Below are 20,734 nucleotides of genomic sequence, written 5' to 3'. Positions count from 1 at the left end.
TGCCATAGTTTTCAAATAAAAAGTGTGGGAGCTGGGTGCGATGGCACATGCTTGTAATCCCAGCAGATCTGGAGGGTGAGACAGGAAGATGCAGAGTTTAAAGCCAGCCTCAGCAAGGGCAAGGTACAAAGCAACTTAGTGAGACTCTGTCTGTAAATAAAATAGAAAAATAGGGCTGGGGATGTGGCTCAGTGGTCCAGTGCCTGAGTTAAATTCCCTTACCAAAAAAAAAAAAAAAAAGTGTAGGAGATAAGGTGAAAATTTAGATGTGCAATTCATAGTGCTTTTTGGTACAAAAGTACTATGCTACAAAACTGGTGGTAAATAGCGAATCATCTTCCCAAAGGACACATAATACAGATCAACCTGCTGCCCTTGGGCTTTATATTCCTAGCCCTTTGTGTATTTTTTTTTTTTTTTTTTTTTTTTTGAGACAGGGTCTTGCATAATTGCTGAGGGTAGCTCAAACTTCAGATACTCCTGCCTCAACCTTCAGGGTCTGGGTTTTACAGTCCACAGAGCCTGGCTGTACTTGGTATTTTCTTAGGGATGAGTGTTTGTCACAACTTCTAAGTCCCTCCCATGGAACCCACAGAACCATAGGGTCTGGGACTTCCCTGATAAATGACTCTCTTGTCTACTTCAAATTGCAGACAACTCCCTGCAGCACCAGGCTTTGCAGCTTGACAGATCTTTCTTGGTCTCATTTATCTGGAATATGCCCTAGTAGCAGCCTCTTGTCTTCTTTCATTGCCCCTGAAATGACACCTCTTCCCTGAAAGGGAGGACCCAAATCCTTGGGTTCTTGTCTTTGTCCTTAGGAAATTTTTTGTTTTGCTTTGTTTTTGCCATGCTGGGGATTGAACCCAGGGCCTCAATACATGCTAGGCAAGTGCTTATCACTGAGCTACACCCCACCTGTGACTTGGAGTTCTAGAGTCTAAGACCCTATCTATGGTCCCCTCTTGACTTCTTCTTTTAAAAAAAATTTTTTTAGTTGTTGATAGACTTTTATTTATTAATACGTGATGCTGAGAATCGAGGATCAAACCCAGTGGCTCACACATGCCAGGCAAGTGTGCTACCGCTGAGCCCCAGCCCCAACGCCCCCTCTCGACTTCTATCCTGTGTATTGGGCAATATGTCTTGCCAGGACACACTGGATGAGTTTTAAAAATCTGATTGATCTAGGCTGGGGCTGTAGCTCAGTAGCAGAGCGCTTGCCTAGCATGTGTGAAGCCGAGGGTTGGATCTTTAGCACCACACAAAAAATAAACAAATAAAAGGCATTCTGTCCATCTACAACTACCAAAGGAGAAAAAAAAAAAATTAAAAAAACCTGATTGACCTAACTTATTATTATTTACATTCTGTCAATTGGAGAAATATGTAATAAAGATATTCAGTCAACTAAGTTCTCTGGCCAGATGATGACCTAATAATATCTTGTTCTTGACATTTGGCTGCGTCATGCTTCAATTTTTTTTTAATATTTATTTTTCGGTTGTAGTTGAACACAATATCCTGTTTTTATTTATTTACTTTTATGTGGTGCTGAGGATCGAACCCAGGGCCTAGCATATGCAAGGCGAGCACTCTCCCGCTGAGCCATAACCCCTTCATGCTTAAAACTTAATTGTAGAGATGAGACAAACGCCATGGATAAATAGCTGACATTACTTTTGCCATTTCTTAAAACTCACAGGCAGAAAAATACACAAACCCCAAATAAGATGAAAAAATTTGTTACATTTTCTATCACCCACAAATAAAGTAAAATAAGGTATAATTAGTGAAACAAATTAACTAAAGGAGAAAGTAAAATTATAAATAATGGAAAAATAAAAACTCAAATGAAATGAATCAGTAAGAGAAATTTAATAAAATGGAATAAAATAAATAATAAAGTGAAATAAAACTAAAACGAAATAATTAAAGTAAAATAAATAAAACGAAATAATAAAAAAAGAAAATGAATAAAATGCAAATAAATGCAAGTAATAAAATAAACACCGCAATCACTGGAGGGAACAGAGTATTTGTGGAGCAGGATTCTGCTTTTCTGGTCGGCGTCTTCGGGACCTGGGTATCGGCGGCTCAGCTCCAGGAAAAGACGGCGCACGGAGCACTGTCACAGGCGTGGGGCAGGTTTCCAAGCCGGTCGCTGTGGAGCCTGGTTGCAGGGACGGGGCCCCGGGCTTGACTGCGTTCCCGGGCTTTCGCAGGGATCCCTGCCTGAGCTCACCGTGCCACCGGTAGGTGGCGCTCTGAGTCCCAGGTCCACGCGCGACGCTGTGCGGCCACCAGGACCACCACTTGTCAGCCAAGCATTTGCGTTTAAGGTGCCTTGTGGTGGGGCCATGGACGCCCCCTTGACCCTTTAGGTTGTGTCTTTTTCAATAAAAATGTGCATGATACGCGCTCCTCTCTTTGCCGCGGCCCTGCGTCTCTCGGATGCCGGCTCTGAGGTTGAACCCTGGATTGCTTGGTTTGGAGGTTCCCGTCGTATCCTACCAAACGCACGGTACTTGCCACGAGAACATAAATGGGGGTGGTTCATCTTACGCCTTGATCTTCCTCGATGGGATAATCATAAGTTGTTTCACATAAAAGAATTAAAAGTGTCACCACCTTAATTATAGAGTAACAGCATTCACCTGCCTGGTGCCTCGGGAGAATTCAGAGAGCAAGCTACCTGTGGCTTTATTGGGGATTAAGTGATGGCAGAGGACATTTGCAGGAGGCCTTTTCTTGTGTCCCAGAAGTCTCCAGCAAAGCTGGGCTGGGGGAGGGGAGAGGTGGGGGTGGGGAAGGGGACAAGGGGCCACTCACATGCAAATGCAGCTGTGACAATCCGGCCGGGCGCCTCTGCGCCTCCGGGAGGCCGAGGCTGGAACAAAGCATTTGCATTTTCGACATGTGAAAGGCCCGCATTCCTAGGCCCCGAGGCCGCGGGGGCACCGCCCCCCTCCTCCCATTCACACTCCGGACCACACAGAGCGCCTCTCGCGCCAAATGCTGGAAGGTTCGTTTCAGCTTTTCTTTTGACCCGGGCGATGCATACGAAATGTAGATATTTCCCTAAACGCCGGCTTTGACATTTAATGCGATCCTAAGTAGTCTGAAATGTGGACGGGATTAGGAGGAGGCTGGGGGCCCACAGGGACACTTGGCCAAATCCCCCTAAATCCTCCAGGACAATTGTTTGTCACCACACGGATTCTCTTTGCCCCAAATGAGGGGGCTAATGAACTTCGCTGCCTCCTCCCGTGGCAGCCCCACTCCCACCCCAGAGCTAGCAATTCGCCCCTGTCCTTCCCAGAGAGAAAGGGAAGATGAATGTGTAAATTGCCGGCTTTGTGCAAGGGTTTATTTACTTTAGGCTGGGCCAGCTGAGTTTGACCAGTAACTAACCCACCCATCCTGGGCTGCTATTTAACTCTCCATAAGGCTCAGAGGGTCAAGGGTGCTGAGGCCCAGTGAACCTGGGGGTTATGTTAATAGGCCATCTCCACCTTAGGTCCTGTATAACATTGCCAGACTTAGAAAGGAAACACCACCAGAAATTCTATGCAGCAGCCTTTATTGTTCATCTAGAACAATCCACACACTGTATAATGCACAGCCTGGATTCCAAGGTGGAGTCCAGGAGGGAGACAGTTGACAAAGAATGTGTCATGAACGATGGAACATAGATTGTGCTCCCTGATTTGCCAAATTACTATGGGTCTCGGCAACAACAACAAAAAATCCTCACTGGCCCTCAGTAAGCATGCGTGAAAGGAAGAGCAGGCACACCAGAGGACTTTCTTTGGCAGAAGTTAGAGCCATGGAGAGGCAGTATGAGCTGAGTGGGGTGTGGACTTAGTGAAACTGCAAGGGAGAAAATTCAAGGCACCAGAGCAGACTGAAGCTGCTCTGAAATGGTGACTCCTTTTGGGAGATGGCAGAGAATCCAGTATGGGGAACACATGGGGTGTAGCAGAGGGATTATTAGAAGCTGAGTAGGGAGGGTGGAGCAGTTACCATGGAGAGAACTTGAAGATGCCCCTTAGGAACCCTAGGCAGGAGTCACAGCTGTGACAAAAAAAGAAAAAGAACAAAAAGCAGGCTCAAAGAAACTGTTCTACCTCAAACTTGTCCCAGAAAGCCAGTCATGGTGGAGCATACCTGTAATCCCAGTTGTCTCAGGAGGTTGAGGCAGAAGGAACACAAGTTCAAAGTCAGCCTCACCAATTTTGTGAGGCTCTCACAAAATTTAGGGAGACTGTCTCAAAATAAAAAATAAAAAAGGGCTGGGGTGGTAGCACAGTCATAAACACTCCTGGTACAAACAAACATACATACAAGAACAATTGGTCTGGTCTCAGTGAAAGAATTAAGATTTGAAGCCAAACAGGGCATGGTAGTGATTGTCTGTAGTTAGTTCCAGCTGCTCAGGAGGCTGAGGCAGGAGGATTGCTTGAGCCCAGGACTTCCTGGCCAGTCTGAGCAATAGTGAGAATCCAGCTAAAAAAAAAAAAAAAAAAGCTAAATGGTATGGGTCCAAGATTCCTGATACTAGTCATCTGTTTCCTGATGGCTTCAAAAGGATGAGACAGACTGAGAGAGTAATGCTGACATGAAATAAATGTACAGACTGAGCTGAACAGGTCCTGCTCTAGGCAGCAGGAGGGATAAATGAACTCATCTGTACTGTGTGCCTCAGCCTCCCCAGTAGCTGGATTACAGGCATGCCTCACCATGCCCTGGCAGGAAAAAGATTTTAATTCTGAAGTTCCACATATTTTTCCAGGCATGTCACTCCCTAAGCCAGTCTCATTTTTTTTTGGTCTTGGGGATTGACCCCAGCCAGGGGTGCTTTACCACTGAGCTACACCCCCAACCTTTTTTTGACTTTTATTATGAGACAGGGTCTCACTAAACAGCTGAGGGTGGCCTCCTGCCTTAGGATCCTCCTGCCTCAGCCGCCTGTGTTATTGGGATTACAGGCATGTGTGACCATGCCCAGCTCAGGGCTAGCTATTTGTTGATCAGATAATGAAGACCACATTAGCCTGAGGATCCTGAGAATTGACCAGACCAGAACCCGTCTTGAAATCACTGAACTAGCCAGGGGCGGTGGCACATGCCTGTAATCCCAGTGGCTCTGGAGGTGGAGGTGAAGGCAGGAGGAGTTCAAAGCCATCCTCAGCAGTTTAGCAAGGCACTAAGCAACTCATGAGACCCTGTCTCTCATAAAATACAAAATAGGGCTAGGGATGTGGCTCAGTGGTTGAGTGCCCCCGAGTTCAATCCCTAGCACCCAAAAAAACTAAAAAGAAATCACCGAACTGATACCATTCCTACAAACCTTCCAAACCTACTCCTCACCAAGCTTCCTTTAAAAGGAGGAGCTAGGAACCCCCATATCACGTCTTTCACTCTGGAGATGGCCTGCATTGTCCCTTGAATATGTATTCCTTGCTTTACTCTTAAAAGCACCTTTCTCTTGAGATTACCTTTTCTCCCTTGAATATGTATCTGCTTCCCTAAATAAAACTATCCCTCTGACGGGCAAGTACTAAAATTCTTTTGATACTGAAGGCAAGGACCCTGTTGGTCCCCAAGTTAAGTTCTCCTTTCTCTTTGGGACTCCTTGGAAACTTTGTTGGAGACATCCCTTCCCAGGTCACAAGACAAAACCTTTTTTACTGCCAGCTATGGCGGCACTTATCTGTAATCTCAGCTACTCAGGATGTTGAGGCAGGAGGATCACAAATTCAAGCCTAGGGACTTAGCTTAGTGAGCACTTGCTGGCAAGCAGGACCAGTAATTTAAATAATGATTGTTTTTCCTCTCACTTGAGATGAGTGTACATAGGTAGCTGCAGGTCTAGTTTCTAGTAATGTATATATGCTCCTGCGTATATGCACACACCCAGTGCTGCAAAAAACAAACAAAAAAGTACTGAATAGCACATATAATTTAATGATCGTTGTACTGAAAGTGAAAAACAATAAAATATTATTTTAAGCCAAGTCATTCTGTTTTTTTTTTTTTTTTTGTACCCTGAGTGTGCTGAACCAGAGCCATATTCCCAGCCCTTTTTATATTTAGAGACAAGGTATCAGTTGTTCAGGGCCTTGCTAAATTGCTGAGGCTGGCCTTGAATTTGTAATCCTCCTGCCTTAGCCTCCCTGCTCCTCCACCCAGCCACTGGGATTACAGGTATATGTCACCATTGTCATTTTTTTACATCTTTTCCCTTGCAATGCTTGGCTGGGGATGGAACCCAAGGTTTCATGCATAAGAACTGTCAGCTTTTTATTTACCAGAAGTACAGGACAGGGAACCCAGGGCCTTGTATATACTAGGCAAGCACTCTATCACTGATCTTCAGCTTCTTCAGCTTTATTCAAGTAAACAAATAAATAAATGGCAGCCTACACCTTCATAAAATTGAAAAGATTTTTTTTTTGGTACTGGGGATTGAACTCAGGGGCACTAGACCACTGAGCCACATCCCCATTCCTGTCCCTATTTTGTATTTTATTTAGAGACAGAGTCTCACTGAGTTGCTTAGTGTCTCACTTTTGCTGAGGCTGACTTTGAACTCCAGATTCTCCTGCCTCAGCCTCCTGAACTGGTGGGATTACATGTATGCACCACTGCGCCTGGACAAGTTGAAAATTTTTTAGTGTGTTAGTAAATCAGGGACAATCAGTCTGTTTTGTGTTGCTGAGCCATTATACTCTGGACTAAAGATATTAACTGCTCATGGGTTTACCGGGATGTAACACCATTATAAGTTGAGGAGCATATGTGTGTACTAGAAATATGGCCAGCGGGTGTCTATGTGTACTTGTCTCAAGTGAGAAAAAAAATAATCATTGTTAAATTACTGATCCAGAGCTGGGGATGGTGGTGTATGTCTGTAATCACAGTGACTCCTGAGACAGGAGGTTTGCAAATTCAAGACCAGCTTCAACAGCTTAGCCAGGCACTACTAAGCAATTTTGCGAGATCCTCTCTCAAAAAATAAAAAGGGCTGGGGATGTAACTCAGTGGTAAAGTGCCTCTGGGTTCAATCACGAGTATAAATAAATAACAACCATTTTTGTTACATAGTGCCAAATTGCTAAATATATTGTATGTGGGGTGGGGCTCAAACCCAGAGTCTCACACACGCTAGGCAAGCTCTCTTATCACTAAACCACATCCCCAGCCTGCAAATGTATTCGTATTTAATATGGGGCTTACCAAGCCCTCTGCAGATATTCCTGTTTCCCCATTAACAAATCAGCAAACAGAACAAAATTCTAATTTCCTAAGATTTTTCCAAAGATGTTATTTTCAAGTATCAATTCTAGGCCTTTTCCCAGTTTACAGTAAGAACTTGTGGGGTTCCAGCAACTTATGAAGTCTGTACTCACTCTCTAGAAAATGTCCAGGCTGGGGTTGGGGATATAGTTCAGTTGGTAGAGTGCATGCCTCACATACACAAGGCCTTGGGTTCAATCCTGAGCAACACACACACACAATGTCCAGGCTCCCATCCTCCTGCAGTATTTGAGAGGGTCCCACAGTGCTGTTGTTAGTCAAAGGCTAGGAAAGCAGAGGCTGCAGACTTCGATCAATACTATCATAAGGATTTTATTAGCTTTGTATTACTACAACAAAATACCATAAAAAAAGAATAAAGGTTTATTTTGGCTCATGGCTCTGGAAGTTTCAGTTCAAGACTGGGCAGCCCCACTGCTTTGGGCCTCTGGCGAGAGTGCCAAATGACATGCGAGGAACAAATTGCTTACTTCTCAAGACCTTGGGGCCTTGGGGCGGGGAGTGAGGGGTACACTCTCCATATTCAAACTGTGGTTTGAAATGGTCAAATGGTAGGTCCTCCTACCCTCATCTCATAGGCAAAGGACTTCAAGAAGCCTAAGGAAGCTAGGCCACTTGCTTTTCTTTCTTTTTAAAAATTAAACACAGGGTCTTGCTAAATTGCCAAGACTGGCCTCCAATCTATGATCCTCCTGACTTAGCCTCCTGAGTGTCACTGTGCCTGGCTGTGATTTTTAATAAATGGTTCCTAATAGATCAGTCCTCTCTTCCTAACTCAATTATACCAGTCCTGATCAATGTTGTTGTTGTTCTTTTCCTGCACCCTGCCCCCATAGTGGGAATTGAACAGTCTCACACAAGCTAAGCAAGTACTCTACCACTCAGCTATACCTCTAGTCCTTTCCATTTTAAGACAGGGTCTCACCAAATTGCCCTGGAACTTGCAAACCTCCTGTCTCAGCCTCCCAAGTAGCAGTGTGTGCCAGTTTCATGTTCTTCTGTCAATATTCTTTATATTTTGTACTGAGGACTGAACCTAAGGGTGCTTAACCACTGAGCAACCCGATGGGGTTGCTTGGTCTTGAACTTTCAATCTTCCTGATGCCAGCTTCTGAGTTGTCTGGCAGTACAGGTGTATGCCACCACCTTTGGCTCTCTAATTTTTTAAACTTCAATACTAAACACCTCAGATGTTAAAAACAGTTGGAAGAAAGACTACCAAGACTGTTCTGATAAGACCATGTTTTTTAATTGCCTGTGACACAGATACATCATATAATGGTTCAAAATTAATAGTTTGGCAGGGGTTAGAAGAAAATGGCTGAAAATTAGTTTGTGAATCCTTAATTTTAAGTGAGCGTATGGCAAAAAAGTTAAGGGTAGAATGGTCTCAAAACTGTATCTTCAAAACTAGCACCCGTCGCCATCTTTCATTCATTTTGTTGTGATACAACTAAAAAGGCCATAAATGCTCCCCTGGGTCTCAGGTAACAGTTTCCCAAAAGCAAAATATCACTTTCTCTGCACAGTGGTGAAAGCTGGCATTTGGATGGGTTGGATTGGGTGGACAGGCTGAAACACTGGCTTCTTTCTCATTTCAGAGTGTGTTTTCACTGTAGGAAGCAGCTGATTTCTTTTGATGATCTGTAAGGCCAGCTGGGTATTACCTATAAAAACACTTTCCATTAAAACACAAATACAACAGGACACCCACTCCTCACAAAACAGGTCATCAGAATCCCACAAGGGAGGTAAAAGATGATCTAGAAGTGCCACGGTCTGCAGCTTTGGCTGGACACTGGAATCACACATCCCATTTCATCCATAGAAAAAAATGTTTTTTTTCACAATTTATATATATATTTTTTTGTGGTAATGGGGATTGAACACAAGGATGCTCCAGCACTGAGCTATATCCTCAGTCCTCTTTATTTATTTATTTTGGTACCAGGGATTGAACTCAGGGGCACTTGACCACTGAGCCACATCCCTAGACCTATTTTATTTAGATAGGGTCTCATTAAATTGCTTAGCACCTCACCACTGCTGAGGCTATCTTTAAACTTGAGATCCTTCTGCCTCAGCCTCCTAAGCTGCTGGGATTACAGGTGTGTACCACTACACCTAACTACTTTTTATTTTAAGACACACTCTCACTAAGTTGCTAAGGCCTTGAACTTGTCATTCTTTTGCTTCAGCCTCCCAAGTAGCTGTGACTACAGGCATGAACCACCACATTAGTTTCCATCTCCAGAAATGATTTAAGAAGCTTGCAATCCCAGCTACTCTGGAGGCTGAGTCAGAAGGATTCTAAAATTTGAGGATAGCCCCAGCAATTTAGCAAGGCCCTGTACAACATAGTAAGACCTTGTTTCAAAATAAAAAAATAAAAAGGGTTGGGGATGTAGGTTAGTGGTAAAGTGCCCCTGAGTTTAATCCTAACTGCCCCAAAAGAAAAAATTCTGATTTAAGTTATGTGTCTTGGGCACATGCTCTACCGCTGTGCCTGACTCTTAATTTTATTTTTTATTTTGAGACAGGGTCTTGCTAAATTGCCCAGTCTGGCCAAGTGTGGTGGCAAATGCTTATAATCCCAAAGGCTCAGGAGGCTGATGTAAGAGGATCCATCCCCAAGTTCAAACCCAGCCTCAGCCATTTAGCAAAGCCCTAAGCAATTTAGCGAGACCCTGTCTCATAAAACAAACAAACAAACAAACAAACAAACAAACAGAGGATGTGTCTCAGTGGTTAAATGCCCTGGGTTCAATCCCTGGTACCAAAAAAAAAAAAAAAATAATAATAAAAATAAAAAATAAAAAGGGTTGGATGTGGCTTAGTGCTCCTGAGTATCATTAAAAAAAAAAAAATAAATAAATAAATAAAATTGCGCAGTCAAGCCTTAAACTTTAATCCCCCTGCCTCAGCCTCCCAAATAAATGGGATTAGAGGTGTTTATTACCACACTTGGCCTGGCAATAGGATTTTTTTAAATATTTATTTTTTAGTTATAGGTGGACAAAATCTTTGTTTTTTTTAAGTGGTTGGTGCTGAGGATCGATCCCCAGTGCCTCATGCATACTAGGCTTGGGCGAGTGCTCTAACTCTGAGCCACAACCCCAGCCCTGGCAATAGGATTTTTAAAAAAGGTCCCCAGGGATTTTTCCCCTCCCAGCACTCAGGGCTTGCATGTTAGGTAAGTGTTCTGTTGCTGAGCTATATCTTCAACCAATTCTGTATTTTCAGATAAAAGGAAATATCCTTAATTTGTAGATAGAACTCATTTAAGATACCACAATTCCTTAACTATGACATTTTCATTTGGAAGAACTTGATAGGCAATATCTTCAAAGAAGGTATAGTTTTAGTCCCCCCCAATCCTCCCAATTAGGGATTGAACCCAAGGAGAACTGTACTAGCACTGAGCTATATGCCCAATCCTTATAATTTTGAGACAAGGTCTAATTCATTAAACTGCAGAGGGTGGCCATGAACTTGCCATTCTACTGCCTCAGACCCCTGGGTCCCTTGTATTACAGGTAGGCACCATTAGGGACAAAGTTATTATTATTTTTTGTACTGGGTTCAGAGCCCAGAGGTGTTTAACCACTCAGCTACAATCCCCAGCTCTTTTATTTTTTTTTGAGATAGGATCTCACTAAGTTGTTAGGACTTCACTTAGTTGCTGGGGCTAGTTTTGAAGTTTCGATGTTCATGCTTCAGTTTCCTGAGTCACTGGGTTTACAGGTATGCACCACCATACCCAGCCCAAAGTTGTATATATGTATGTATGTATGTATGTATATACAGGGATTGAATTCAGGGACATTTGACCACTGTTCCACATCCTTAATCCTATTTTATATTTTATTTAGAGACAGGGTTTCATTGAGTTGCTTACCACCTCACTTTTGCTGAGGCTGGCTCTGAACTCAGGATTCTCCTGCCTCAGCCTCCCAAGCTGAAGGGATTACAGGTGTGCACCACCACACTCAGCTCAAAGTTTTGATTTTTAAGAGAAAAAGCAGACAAAAATGATCTTGGACTTATTGAAGGGATACAGTCCTAACTTGAGAGAAATACTCACCATTCTGCAGTTCAAGATAGACTGCCAACAAGATGGCCTCAGGGGGCACTTCTTTTGGATGGATCATTGAAGCTGCCTTTGTTCAAAACAGAAAGACACCCATAAAAACCAACAGCTTAAGATACAAACTCCAAGCAACAAAAACAACAAAAAAGTAATTTTTAGATAAAATTCTCCTGTACAATCCACTGCGGTTTATTATTTTTTGGGGGCAGAGTAACCAGGGATTGACATAGGGATGTTTTTACTACTGAAGTACATCCCAGCCCTTTTTATTTTGAGACAGGGTGTTGCTAAATTGCTTAGGCAGCATGACCTGCAATTCTATAGTGAGGGTTTTTTTTTCTTTTTGTACTGATGATTGAATCCAGGGGTGCATTGCCACTAAGCCTCATTCCCTGGCATTTTTCATCTTTTATTTTGACAAAGGGTCTTGCTAAAGTTCCTTAGTGCCTCAGTAAATTGTTGAGTCTGATTTCAAACTTGGGATGCTCCTGCCTCAGCCTCCCAAGTAGCTGGGATTACAAAATATGCTAGCACACCTGGACATCATTTTATAATAGGGGAAATTTTTCTTCCTACTTAGATTTTATCAGGTTGAGGTTCTTAATCTTGGCTACCAGGAACACCCCTGACTCTATACTTTAATCACAGACCCAAGGTCTGCTGGCTGCTCCACACCACAGATACAGCTGTATTTACATGTTGCCAATGTTAAGAGTTCAAACTTAAACAGTTGACAATACACAAAAAAGGTCTCATTTAGCCTGTTTGACAACCCCCCCCTCCCAAAAAAAAATCCTGGAGGTCAGTTCCTTTTACCACTGAGCTATATCCTGCTGAGTCCTTTTTATTTATTTATTAATTTTATTTATTTTTAAAAAAATATTTATTTTTTAGGTATAGATGGACACACCACAATGCCTTTATTTTTATGTGCTGCTGAGGCTCAAACCTGGGTCCCGCCCTTGCTAGGCGAGTGCTCTACCATTGAGCCACAATCCCAGCCCCTTTATTTATTTTTAAAAATTTTTTTATAGATAAACACAATGCCTTTATTTAATTAATTTATTTTTTATGTGGGGCCAAGAATTGAACTCAGTGTCTCACACATGCTAGGCAAGTACTCTACCACTGAGCCACAATCCTAACCCCATGAGTCCTTTTTATTTTATTTTATTTTACTTTTTGTTACCAGGGATTGAACTAAGGGGCGCTCAACCACTGAGCCAGATCCCCAGTCCTGTTTTGTATTTTATTTAGAGACAGGGTCCACTGAGTTGCTTAGTGCCTCCCTACTGCTGCGGGTGACTTTTAACCTTCACTCCTGTCTCAGCCTCCCAAGTTGCTGGGATTGCAGGTATGTGTCACCGTGCCTGGCCCTTTTTATTTTTTTGAGATAGGAGGATCTTGCTAAGATGCTGAAGCTGAGCCAGGTGTGGTGGTGCACGCCTGTAATCCTAGTGGCTTAGGAGTATGAGGCAGGAGAAAAGACAACCTCAGCAACAGTGAGGTGCTAATAAGCAACTCAGTAAGACCCTGTCTCTAAATAAAATACAAAATAGGGCTGGGGATGTGGCTCAGTGTCAAGTGCCCATGAATTCAATCCTTGGTACCAAAAAAAAAAAAAAAAAAAAAAAAAAAGGTAGAGTTCGTTTGCCTAGTACATGAGAGGCCCTGGGTTTGATCCTCAGCATCACATAAAAACAAAATAGAGGTATTGTGTCCAACTACAACTAAAAAATAAATTTAAAAAAAAAAAGGGTACTGAAGCTGGCCTGGAACTTGCCATCCTCTTGCCTCAGCCTCCTGAGTCACAGGGATTAGAGGCATGCACTACCATACCAGGTGATGTCCTCATTTTTAAGGACTGAAACCTCATAGAAATCAGTCAAATAAAATAATTTATTGGTTTAGGCAACATGCTGTCTTTAGATCTGACACAGCATCAGCCAGCAGTTTTTCTCTGATCCAGCACTCAGGGTTGCTATGGTCAGAGGTGTTAACATTATAGATTCCAAGGGCTGGGGATATGGCTCAAGCAGTAGCGCGTTCGCCTGGCATGCGTGCGACCCGGGTTCGGTCCACAGCACCATATACAAACAAAGAAGTTGTGTCCTCCGAAAACTAAAAAATAAATATTAAAAAAAAAAATTATAGATTCCATTACTCAGTCTGGGTCTCTTTGGGCCCCAGCCTTTCCCTTATCTTATCAACTTATATTTCCCCATCTAGTGTCAGCTGCTTACTGCTTCCAGAGTATTCTGCTTCTTCCCTTAACCTAATTGGAGAAGGTAATTCTACAAATATTTACTGAACAGAGGTAAATGTGGGACAAGACAAGGGCTTCCTGTGACAATAATGCATGGAATAATAACAAATTTACCTAATGATAGGAAGAGAGGCTAAGTGAAATGTGCAGTGAAAATGGAGAGAAAAAGTGTTTTTTTTTTGGGTACTGGAGCAGGGGTACTTTATCACTGAGCCACATCCATCTCTGGCCCTTTTTATTTTATTTGATAGGGTCTTGCTAAGTGGCCAAGGCTGGCCTCAAACTTGAGATCCTTCTGCTTCAGCCTCCAGAATCTACAGGTGTGTGCTACTATACTCACCTAGAAAGATTTTTTCTTCCAGTGCTGGGTATTGAACTCAGGCCTCACACATGTTATAAGCAAGCACTCTACCTCTGAATTACATCCCCAGCTCCCCAGTCCTTGGAGAAAGGTGTTTTTTAAATTAAATAATTTTTTTTTGTGTGTGTGGTGCTGGGGTAAAATCCAGGGTCTCTTGTGCATGCAAGGCAAGCATTCTACCACTGAGATGCACTCTCAGACGCAGAATAAGTTCTTTTGAATAAGGAGATCTGGGAGTAAGAGAGACTTGTCTTAGTGCTTGGAGGCAGGTATTTGATATCCAGAAAATGGGGGGCAATGGTATTTATTTACTGCAGTACTGGGACCTGAACCTAGGGGCATCTGACCACTGAGCTACATTCTCATTACTTTTTTTTTTAAATATTTTTTTTAGTTGTAGATGAACACACAGTATCTTTATTTATTTTTATGTGGTGCTGAGGATCAAACCCAGTGCCTCACACATGTGAGGCATGTACTTTACCACTGAGCTACAGCCCCAGCCCTCCCATTAGTTTCTGAGACAAGATCTTGCTAAATTGCTGAAGCTGGCCTGGAATTTGTGATCCATCTGCCTCAGGTTTCAGAGTAGTGGGATTATAGGTGTGCATTACCATGCCATGGTAAATGGCATTGAAGGATGAGGCTTGAATGCAGGATTGTGTGGGAAAACCAGAAACTTGCACTGGGTGGTCAGTTTCTGGCATACTAGGAGAAATCCCAGACTAGTAGGGAGCCTCATATAAACAGGCCATAACCTTAAGTTTCTCACTAATGGAATGGGGAGCCCTTTGAGGGGATACTAGGGATTGAACCCATGGGTGCTCTACCACTGAGCTATACCCCCAGCCTGTATGCATTCATTCATTCATTCTATTTATACCAGGGATTCAATCCAGGGGCACTTCACTACTGAGTCACATCTCCAGCCCTTTTTATTTTGAGATAGGGTCTTGTTATGTTGCTTAGGGCCTCACTAGATTGCTGAGGCTATCCTTAAACTTGAAATCTTCCTATCTCAGCTTCCTGAGTTGCTGGGATTACAGGTGTGCCCCACTGTGCCTGATTAGAAAGGCTTTTATTCCTCTAACATCACTGAGGTGTAACAACTTAATGCAGAAAAGGAGATTTTTTTATACTTATAGGCTTACCTTTATATAAGCAAGAACATGGTCACCATTTTTGTGGACATTAAAAACTCTTCCCCCAAGTGGCTAGTAAACACAGGATGTTTACTATTCTTTGCATTGACCACAGTTTGCAATTTTTCATAAAATACAAGGATTCAAGGCTACAACATTATGAGATTTAATGGCACTTTGCCTACTGGCAGTTCAGAATGGTTAGTGGCGGGCAGGCTACCTTGGAAACATCTATTTGGAGGCCTCTGCAACTCCTAACGTCATTGTTTTGCTCTCCTAGGCAGGGTGGGCCTCCCAATTAACAAAGGTCCAGTCATTGGATTAACCTAAAAACCAAGGGACCAAAACAAAACCCCCTCAGACCCCGAACCAGGCCTGACCCCATCTGTCTCTCACAGCATTTGTCAGCAGCTGTGGCCACCTGCTGTATGAGAACCTGAGCGAGACTGCACACACTACAACTTTAGATCAAAAGCCCTGTTTGCTGTAATAGGGGCACTTTCATTTTCTTAAAGTATTTTTAATTTTTTGTGGCACTGGGTGTCAAAACCAGGGCCTTGTGCATGCTAGGCATATAGTCTATCCTAAGTTCCAGGGGCACTTTTAAAAGGGCTGTTAAATATCTTGCCACTGAGAATGGTGAGATCTTTTACTTTTACCAGTTTAACTCATAAACTCAACTCCTAGATAATATCAAACATGTTTCCCTGGATAGTGTGTCACTTAACTTTTGTGATTTTGGATGAGAAATGCTCACTAGATATTGGGCATGGTGGCGCAAACCTGAAATCCCAGGAACTCTGGAGGCTGGGGCAAGGAAGGTCACAAGTTCAAGGCCAGCCTCAGCAACTTGGTGAAACCCTGCCTCAAAATACAAAATAAAACACTAGGGTTGTAGTTCAGTGGTACAACATTCCTGAATTCAATCCCCAGTACCAAAAAAGAAATGCTCACTAAATGCCACTAAGTTGACTAAATACCATTTATAATTATTTTATAGTTTTTCCATGGTAAAGCATTATCACTTTTAAGTGCATTAAGGTAATCTGAATAGGCAGGATTTTGGAAGCCATCAAAATCTCCTTAGAATAGGTTTAACTTTGATTTCAGTTATACTAGCAAACGTAGGAATGTGTTCTCATGTGCTTCTGGTGAATGTACCATTTGGCACAAACTTTCTATAACAGAAGTCTTATATTCTGTATCATCTAAGCCTGGCGAAGTGGCACATGCCTGTAATTCCAGCAACTTGGAAGTCTGAGGCAGGAGAATTGCAAGTTCAAAGTCAATCTCAGCAACTCAGTGAGACCTTGTCTCAAAATAAAAATAAAAAAGGGATGGAAATGTGATTCAGTGCTCCTGGGTTCAATCCCCAGTATCCCCCAACCCCTCAAAAAAAGAAAAGATATAGCCTAATAAGTCTTATTATCATGGCTTAACAGAGACTTATGTATTCAGTAGATATCTGCTGTTTCAATGTCCTTTGAGGGCTTATGTCTTTCAAATTCTGTGAAATCAATGGTAATCTCAGTTCATTACTACAGGTATAGTTTACACCCATGAATTTTTCCAATTATGGGCAGATGCCTATACAGGTCCAATCAAAATAATCTTTGAGGTCTAATGATGCTCCACTGCATCATTCAAATTCAGGTGTGCCCCACTGTGCCTGATACAGAAAGGCTTTTATTCCTCTAACATCACTGAGGTGTAACAACTTAATCCAGAAAAGGAGATTTTTTTATACTTATAGGCTTACTGTTAGCAGTTTAACTCATAAACTCAACTCCAAGATAATATCAAACATGTTAGTTACATATTGCCAGCAACTTATTGTAGTGTGTCAACTTATTTTAGTGTGTCTCTATTACTGGCTTTTTGAAACTTGACTTAGAGTGTATTAAGTTACCTTTCTGAATGAAGATTTACACAATTCAAAATTAAAATGCTTAAGAGAATACGGAAAAAAGTATCCCAGTAGTAGTACTCTACTCCTGCTGCCTCTATAACTAATGCTGCAGCTACTAGTGTATCCAATTAGAGATCTTTCATGCATACACAGTACCATGCAGAAAATGGTTTATACCTTGCTCTTTTCACTCAGTTATGTTTTGGGTATCTTTACACACCAGTAAACGGAGTTTAAAACTACATTGTACTCAACTGTGTAGATGCACTATTATTTAAGTGGTCTCCTATTTAAGTGGTTTTCAATCGAGCCACATCCCCAGCTGTATTTTGTAGTTTATTTAGAGACAGGGTCTCACTGAGTTGCTAAGTCCCTTGTAGTGGCTGAGGCTGGCTCTGAACTCACAATTCTCCTATCTCAGCCTCCCAAGCTGCTGGGATTACAGGAATGAGCCACCATGCCCGACTGGTTTCCAATCTTTTGAAAAAAAATTTTTTTTTTTTTTTTAATATTTATCTTTTAGTTTTTGGCGGACACAACATCTTTGTTCGTATGTGGTGCTTAGGATCAAACCCAGGCTGCACGCATGCCAGGCGAGCGCACTACCGTTTGAGCCACATCCCCAGCCCCAATCTTTTGAAAATTTAATTATAAAAAAAAGAAAAAAAAAATCATCAGGCTGGGCTCAGTGGTCCATACCTCTAATCCCAGTGGCCTGGGGAGGATAAGGCAGGATCGTGAATTTAAGCCAGCCTCAGCAACTTAGTGAGACCCTCAGCAACTGAGCAAGACCCTGTGTCAGAATAAAATATAAAAATGGCTGTGGATGTGGCTCACAGCTTAAGTGCCCCTAGGTTCAATCCCTGGTACTCCCCCACCAAAGAAAAATAAATCATCGGTAAACACTCTACATTAAGTGTGTAGTTCATTTGCAATGCTGATCAGCTATTTACCTTTCAAGAATATTTTTAAACTTAAAAAGTAACATTCCAATTCAATAAACTGACCAAAAGCCTCAAACAAAAAACAAACCATAACTCTCAAACCATTTTTTTTTAGAGAGAGTGATAGAGGAGAGAGAGAGAGAGAGAGAGAGAGAGAGAATTTTAATATTTATTTTTCAGTTTTTGGCGGACACAACATCTTTGTCTGTATGTGGTGCTGAGGATTGAACCCGGGCCGCACGCATGCCAGGCGAGCGCGCTACAGCTTGAGCCACATCCCCAGCCCCGAGAATTTTTAATATTTATTTTTTAGTTTTTGGCGGACACAACATCTTTGTTTGTATGTGGTGCTGAGGATCGAACCCAGGCTGCACGCATGCCAGGCGAGTGCGTTACCGCTTGAGCCACATCCCCAGCCCCTTCTCAAACCATTTGCTGGCTGCTTTACTGGAAGTTTCAGCTCTGCCCACTGTGGCTTTACCTGGTGCAGACATTTTCGGGCTTTGTCATACTCGCTCCTCAGGCAGTATGCACTGCCAAGATTGAATAGCATCACTGTCCTGGCAGAGTTGACAGAACTGGGGTAGCACTGAGGGGCCCGCTTCCCAGCTGTGGAAAGAGCACAAACAGGGTGAACAGTCTTTGCCAACGGTGAGGGAATAGCCCAATCTAAGGCCCTTGAGGAGCCACTCACAATGAAGCACAGTAGGACTTCTCAGGCAGACAAATGAAGGACACAGAAGATTTAGGGTCTAAAACTTGGGGATGCAGGCAGGCCATTTAAATATTTACAAAGCTTTTTCTTTTCTTTCTTTTTTTTTTTTTTGGGGTAGTGCTAGGGACTGAACCCAGGGCCTCATGCATGTTGGGCAAGGGATCTACAACTGGATCATACCCCCAGCCTTAAAAACTCCTTACTTACAGGATTCCATTGCTTCATTTTCACCCTTGTCTGATCCTACAAAGACATGAAAATAAATCTGAGGGACAGGGCAACAGAGCATATTTTCTAAATATCTAAGTTTCCTTATAAAGTAGAAACCTAATATAATTAGTAACAATATTTACTTTTAATGTATTGGAGGTTCTATTGAAAGATGTGAGAATGCTACTATCTACAATGCACCAATACTGAGAGCTAAATTCAAGTAAAGGAATATCACATAATTTCACTTCCTCAAAAACTTAACCATGATTTAAAATTAACTTTTAAATATATTTTTATTCCCTCCTGGATTGGGGATCTGTGGAAAGTAAAAAGATACAATTCAAAATCAAACCCAAATAAATCCTCTAAGTTGGGGTATGGTGGCATGACCCTCTAGTTCCAGCTACTCAGGATACTGAGATAGGAGGATCCTTAGTGTCTTGGTTTAAGACCAGTTGAGCAATGTAATGAGATCTCATTTCCTGAAAGAAAGGGAAGGAAAGGAAAGGAAGGAGGACCTCATTTCTTTATAAAAAGAAAGGAGGAGAAAAAAATCCTCCTAACATCAGTCTTTCAAAAGTAAGAATTTAGACTAAATGATCAAAAGGGTTACTTAACAAATATTACAGAGTAAGTACAACTCAAAATGTGAAAAGCCATCCTGATATCCCTTTCCTTTAAAACCATGCCCTTATGTTTCTACACATCCTGAATTATGACAGGAAGGAAGTAGAAACAGTGACCAATTCTGATCAAATGTGTCCTTATTAACCTTGGTCCTGCTCATTTGAAGAGATTCCTAAGGAGACATCAGTGACATTCTCTGGGTTCAAGTGAGTAATAGCATCGGATATTCTGTCGAGAGAGATGAGGGCTTCTGCAGCATATAAATGGCCTAAGAACCTAAAATGAAAAAAAAACCAACAAACATATTCCAAACTGAAAAGCAGGTCATCACAAAAATGTCCAATGGGTAATACTACCAGGTGTATTATATTACATTACAGTGGGTATATGTTTCAAATATTTTATATCCTTGAATTAAAATCTCTATTTAGGGGGCTGGGGATGTGGCTCAAGCGGTAGCGCACTCGCCTGGCATGCGTGCGGCCCGGGTTCGATCCTCAGCACCACATACAAACAAAGATGTTGTGTCTGCCGAAAACTAAAAAATAAACATTAAAAAATTCTCTCTCTCTCTCTCTAAAAAAATAAAATAAAATCTCTATTTAGGAAAAATAGAATAACTGAGGGTTAAATTTTTTCTTTAAAAAAATCTTAAAATATATAATAATTTTTATGTTAGTCAAATGGATCAAAGCACATACACAGCAATTAAAAATGCAATTCAAGCTGGCAAATTTGTGCTATTCTTTTTTTTTTTTTTTTAAGAGAATATTAACACAAAAGGTAATAAAGTTCTAACAAAAGAGATTCAAAACTGAATGCCTACTGTGTGGAGCATCAGAATCCGATTTTTGCCAGGTGTGGTGGCGAATGCCTGTAATCACAGCAACTCAGGAGACTGAGACAGAAGGATTATGAGTTCAAAGTCAGCCTCAGCAATTTAGTAAGGCCCTATGGAACTTAGCAAGACCCTGTCTCAAACTCAGATTCCTTAAGTCTCTGCTGCTGGAAGACTCAGAAAGCACCCAAGATTTTCTGCTTTCCATGCCACTTATTTTATGCCCCCTGATGTGATATCAGAGCACATCTGCCTGGCTAATAACAGTCTGCTTCTTCCAGTCTCTTATTCTGAGCCATTTCCCCC

At 42.1% G+C, this 20,734-nt stretch overlaps 1 protein-coding gene across 3 annotated transcripts in view; it reads right to left on the bottom strand.

Moving 5' to 3' along the window:
- Positions 1-8,483: 8,483 nt before the first annotated feature.
- Cnot10 (CCR4-NOT transcription complex subunit 10) overlaps positions 8,484-20,734 on the bottom strand; it is a 65,161-nt gene continuing 52,910 nt past the window's right edge. For all 3 annotated transcript variants that reach the window (XM_076868819.1, XM_076868828.1, XM_076868838.1), the window contains exons 15-19: positions 19,736-19,866; positions 18,958-18,993; positions 18,517-18,644; positions 11,408-11,483; positions 8,484-8,990 (exon numbers count right to left, since the gene is read on the bottom strand). In XM_076868819.1, coding sequence (XP_076724934.1) covers positions 8,836-8,990; positions 11,408-11,483; positions 18,517-18,644; positions 18,958-18,993; positions 19,736-19,866 — 526 coding nt within the window. In that variant the 3' untranslated portion in view covers positions 8,484-8,835. The remainder of the gene's footprint in view (positions 8,991-11,407; positions 11,484-18,516; positions 18,645-18,957; positions 18,994-19,735; positions 19,867-20,734) is intronic.

The sequence above is a fragment of the Callospermophilus lateralis genome, chromosome 1 (assembly GCF_048772815.1).
Source record: "Callospermophilus lateralis isolate mCalLat2 chromosome 1, mCalLat2.hap1, whole genome shotgun sequence".
NCBI classification, from domain to species: Eukaryota; Metazoa; Chordata; class Mammalia; order Rodentia; family Sciuridae; genus Callospermophilus; species Callospermophilus lateralis.
This window is presented reverse-complemented; position numbering and strand designations above follow the sequence as displayed.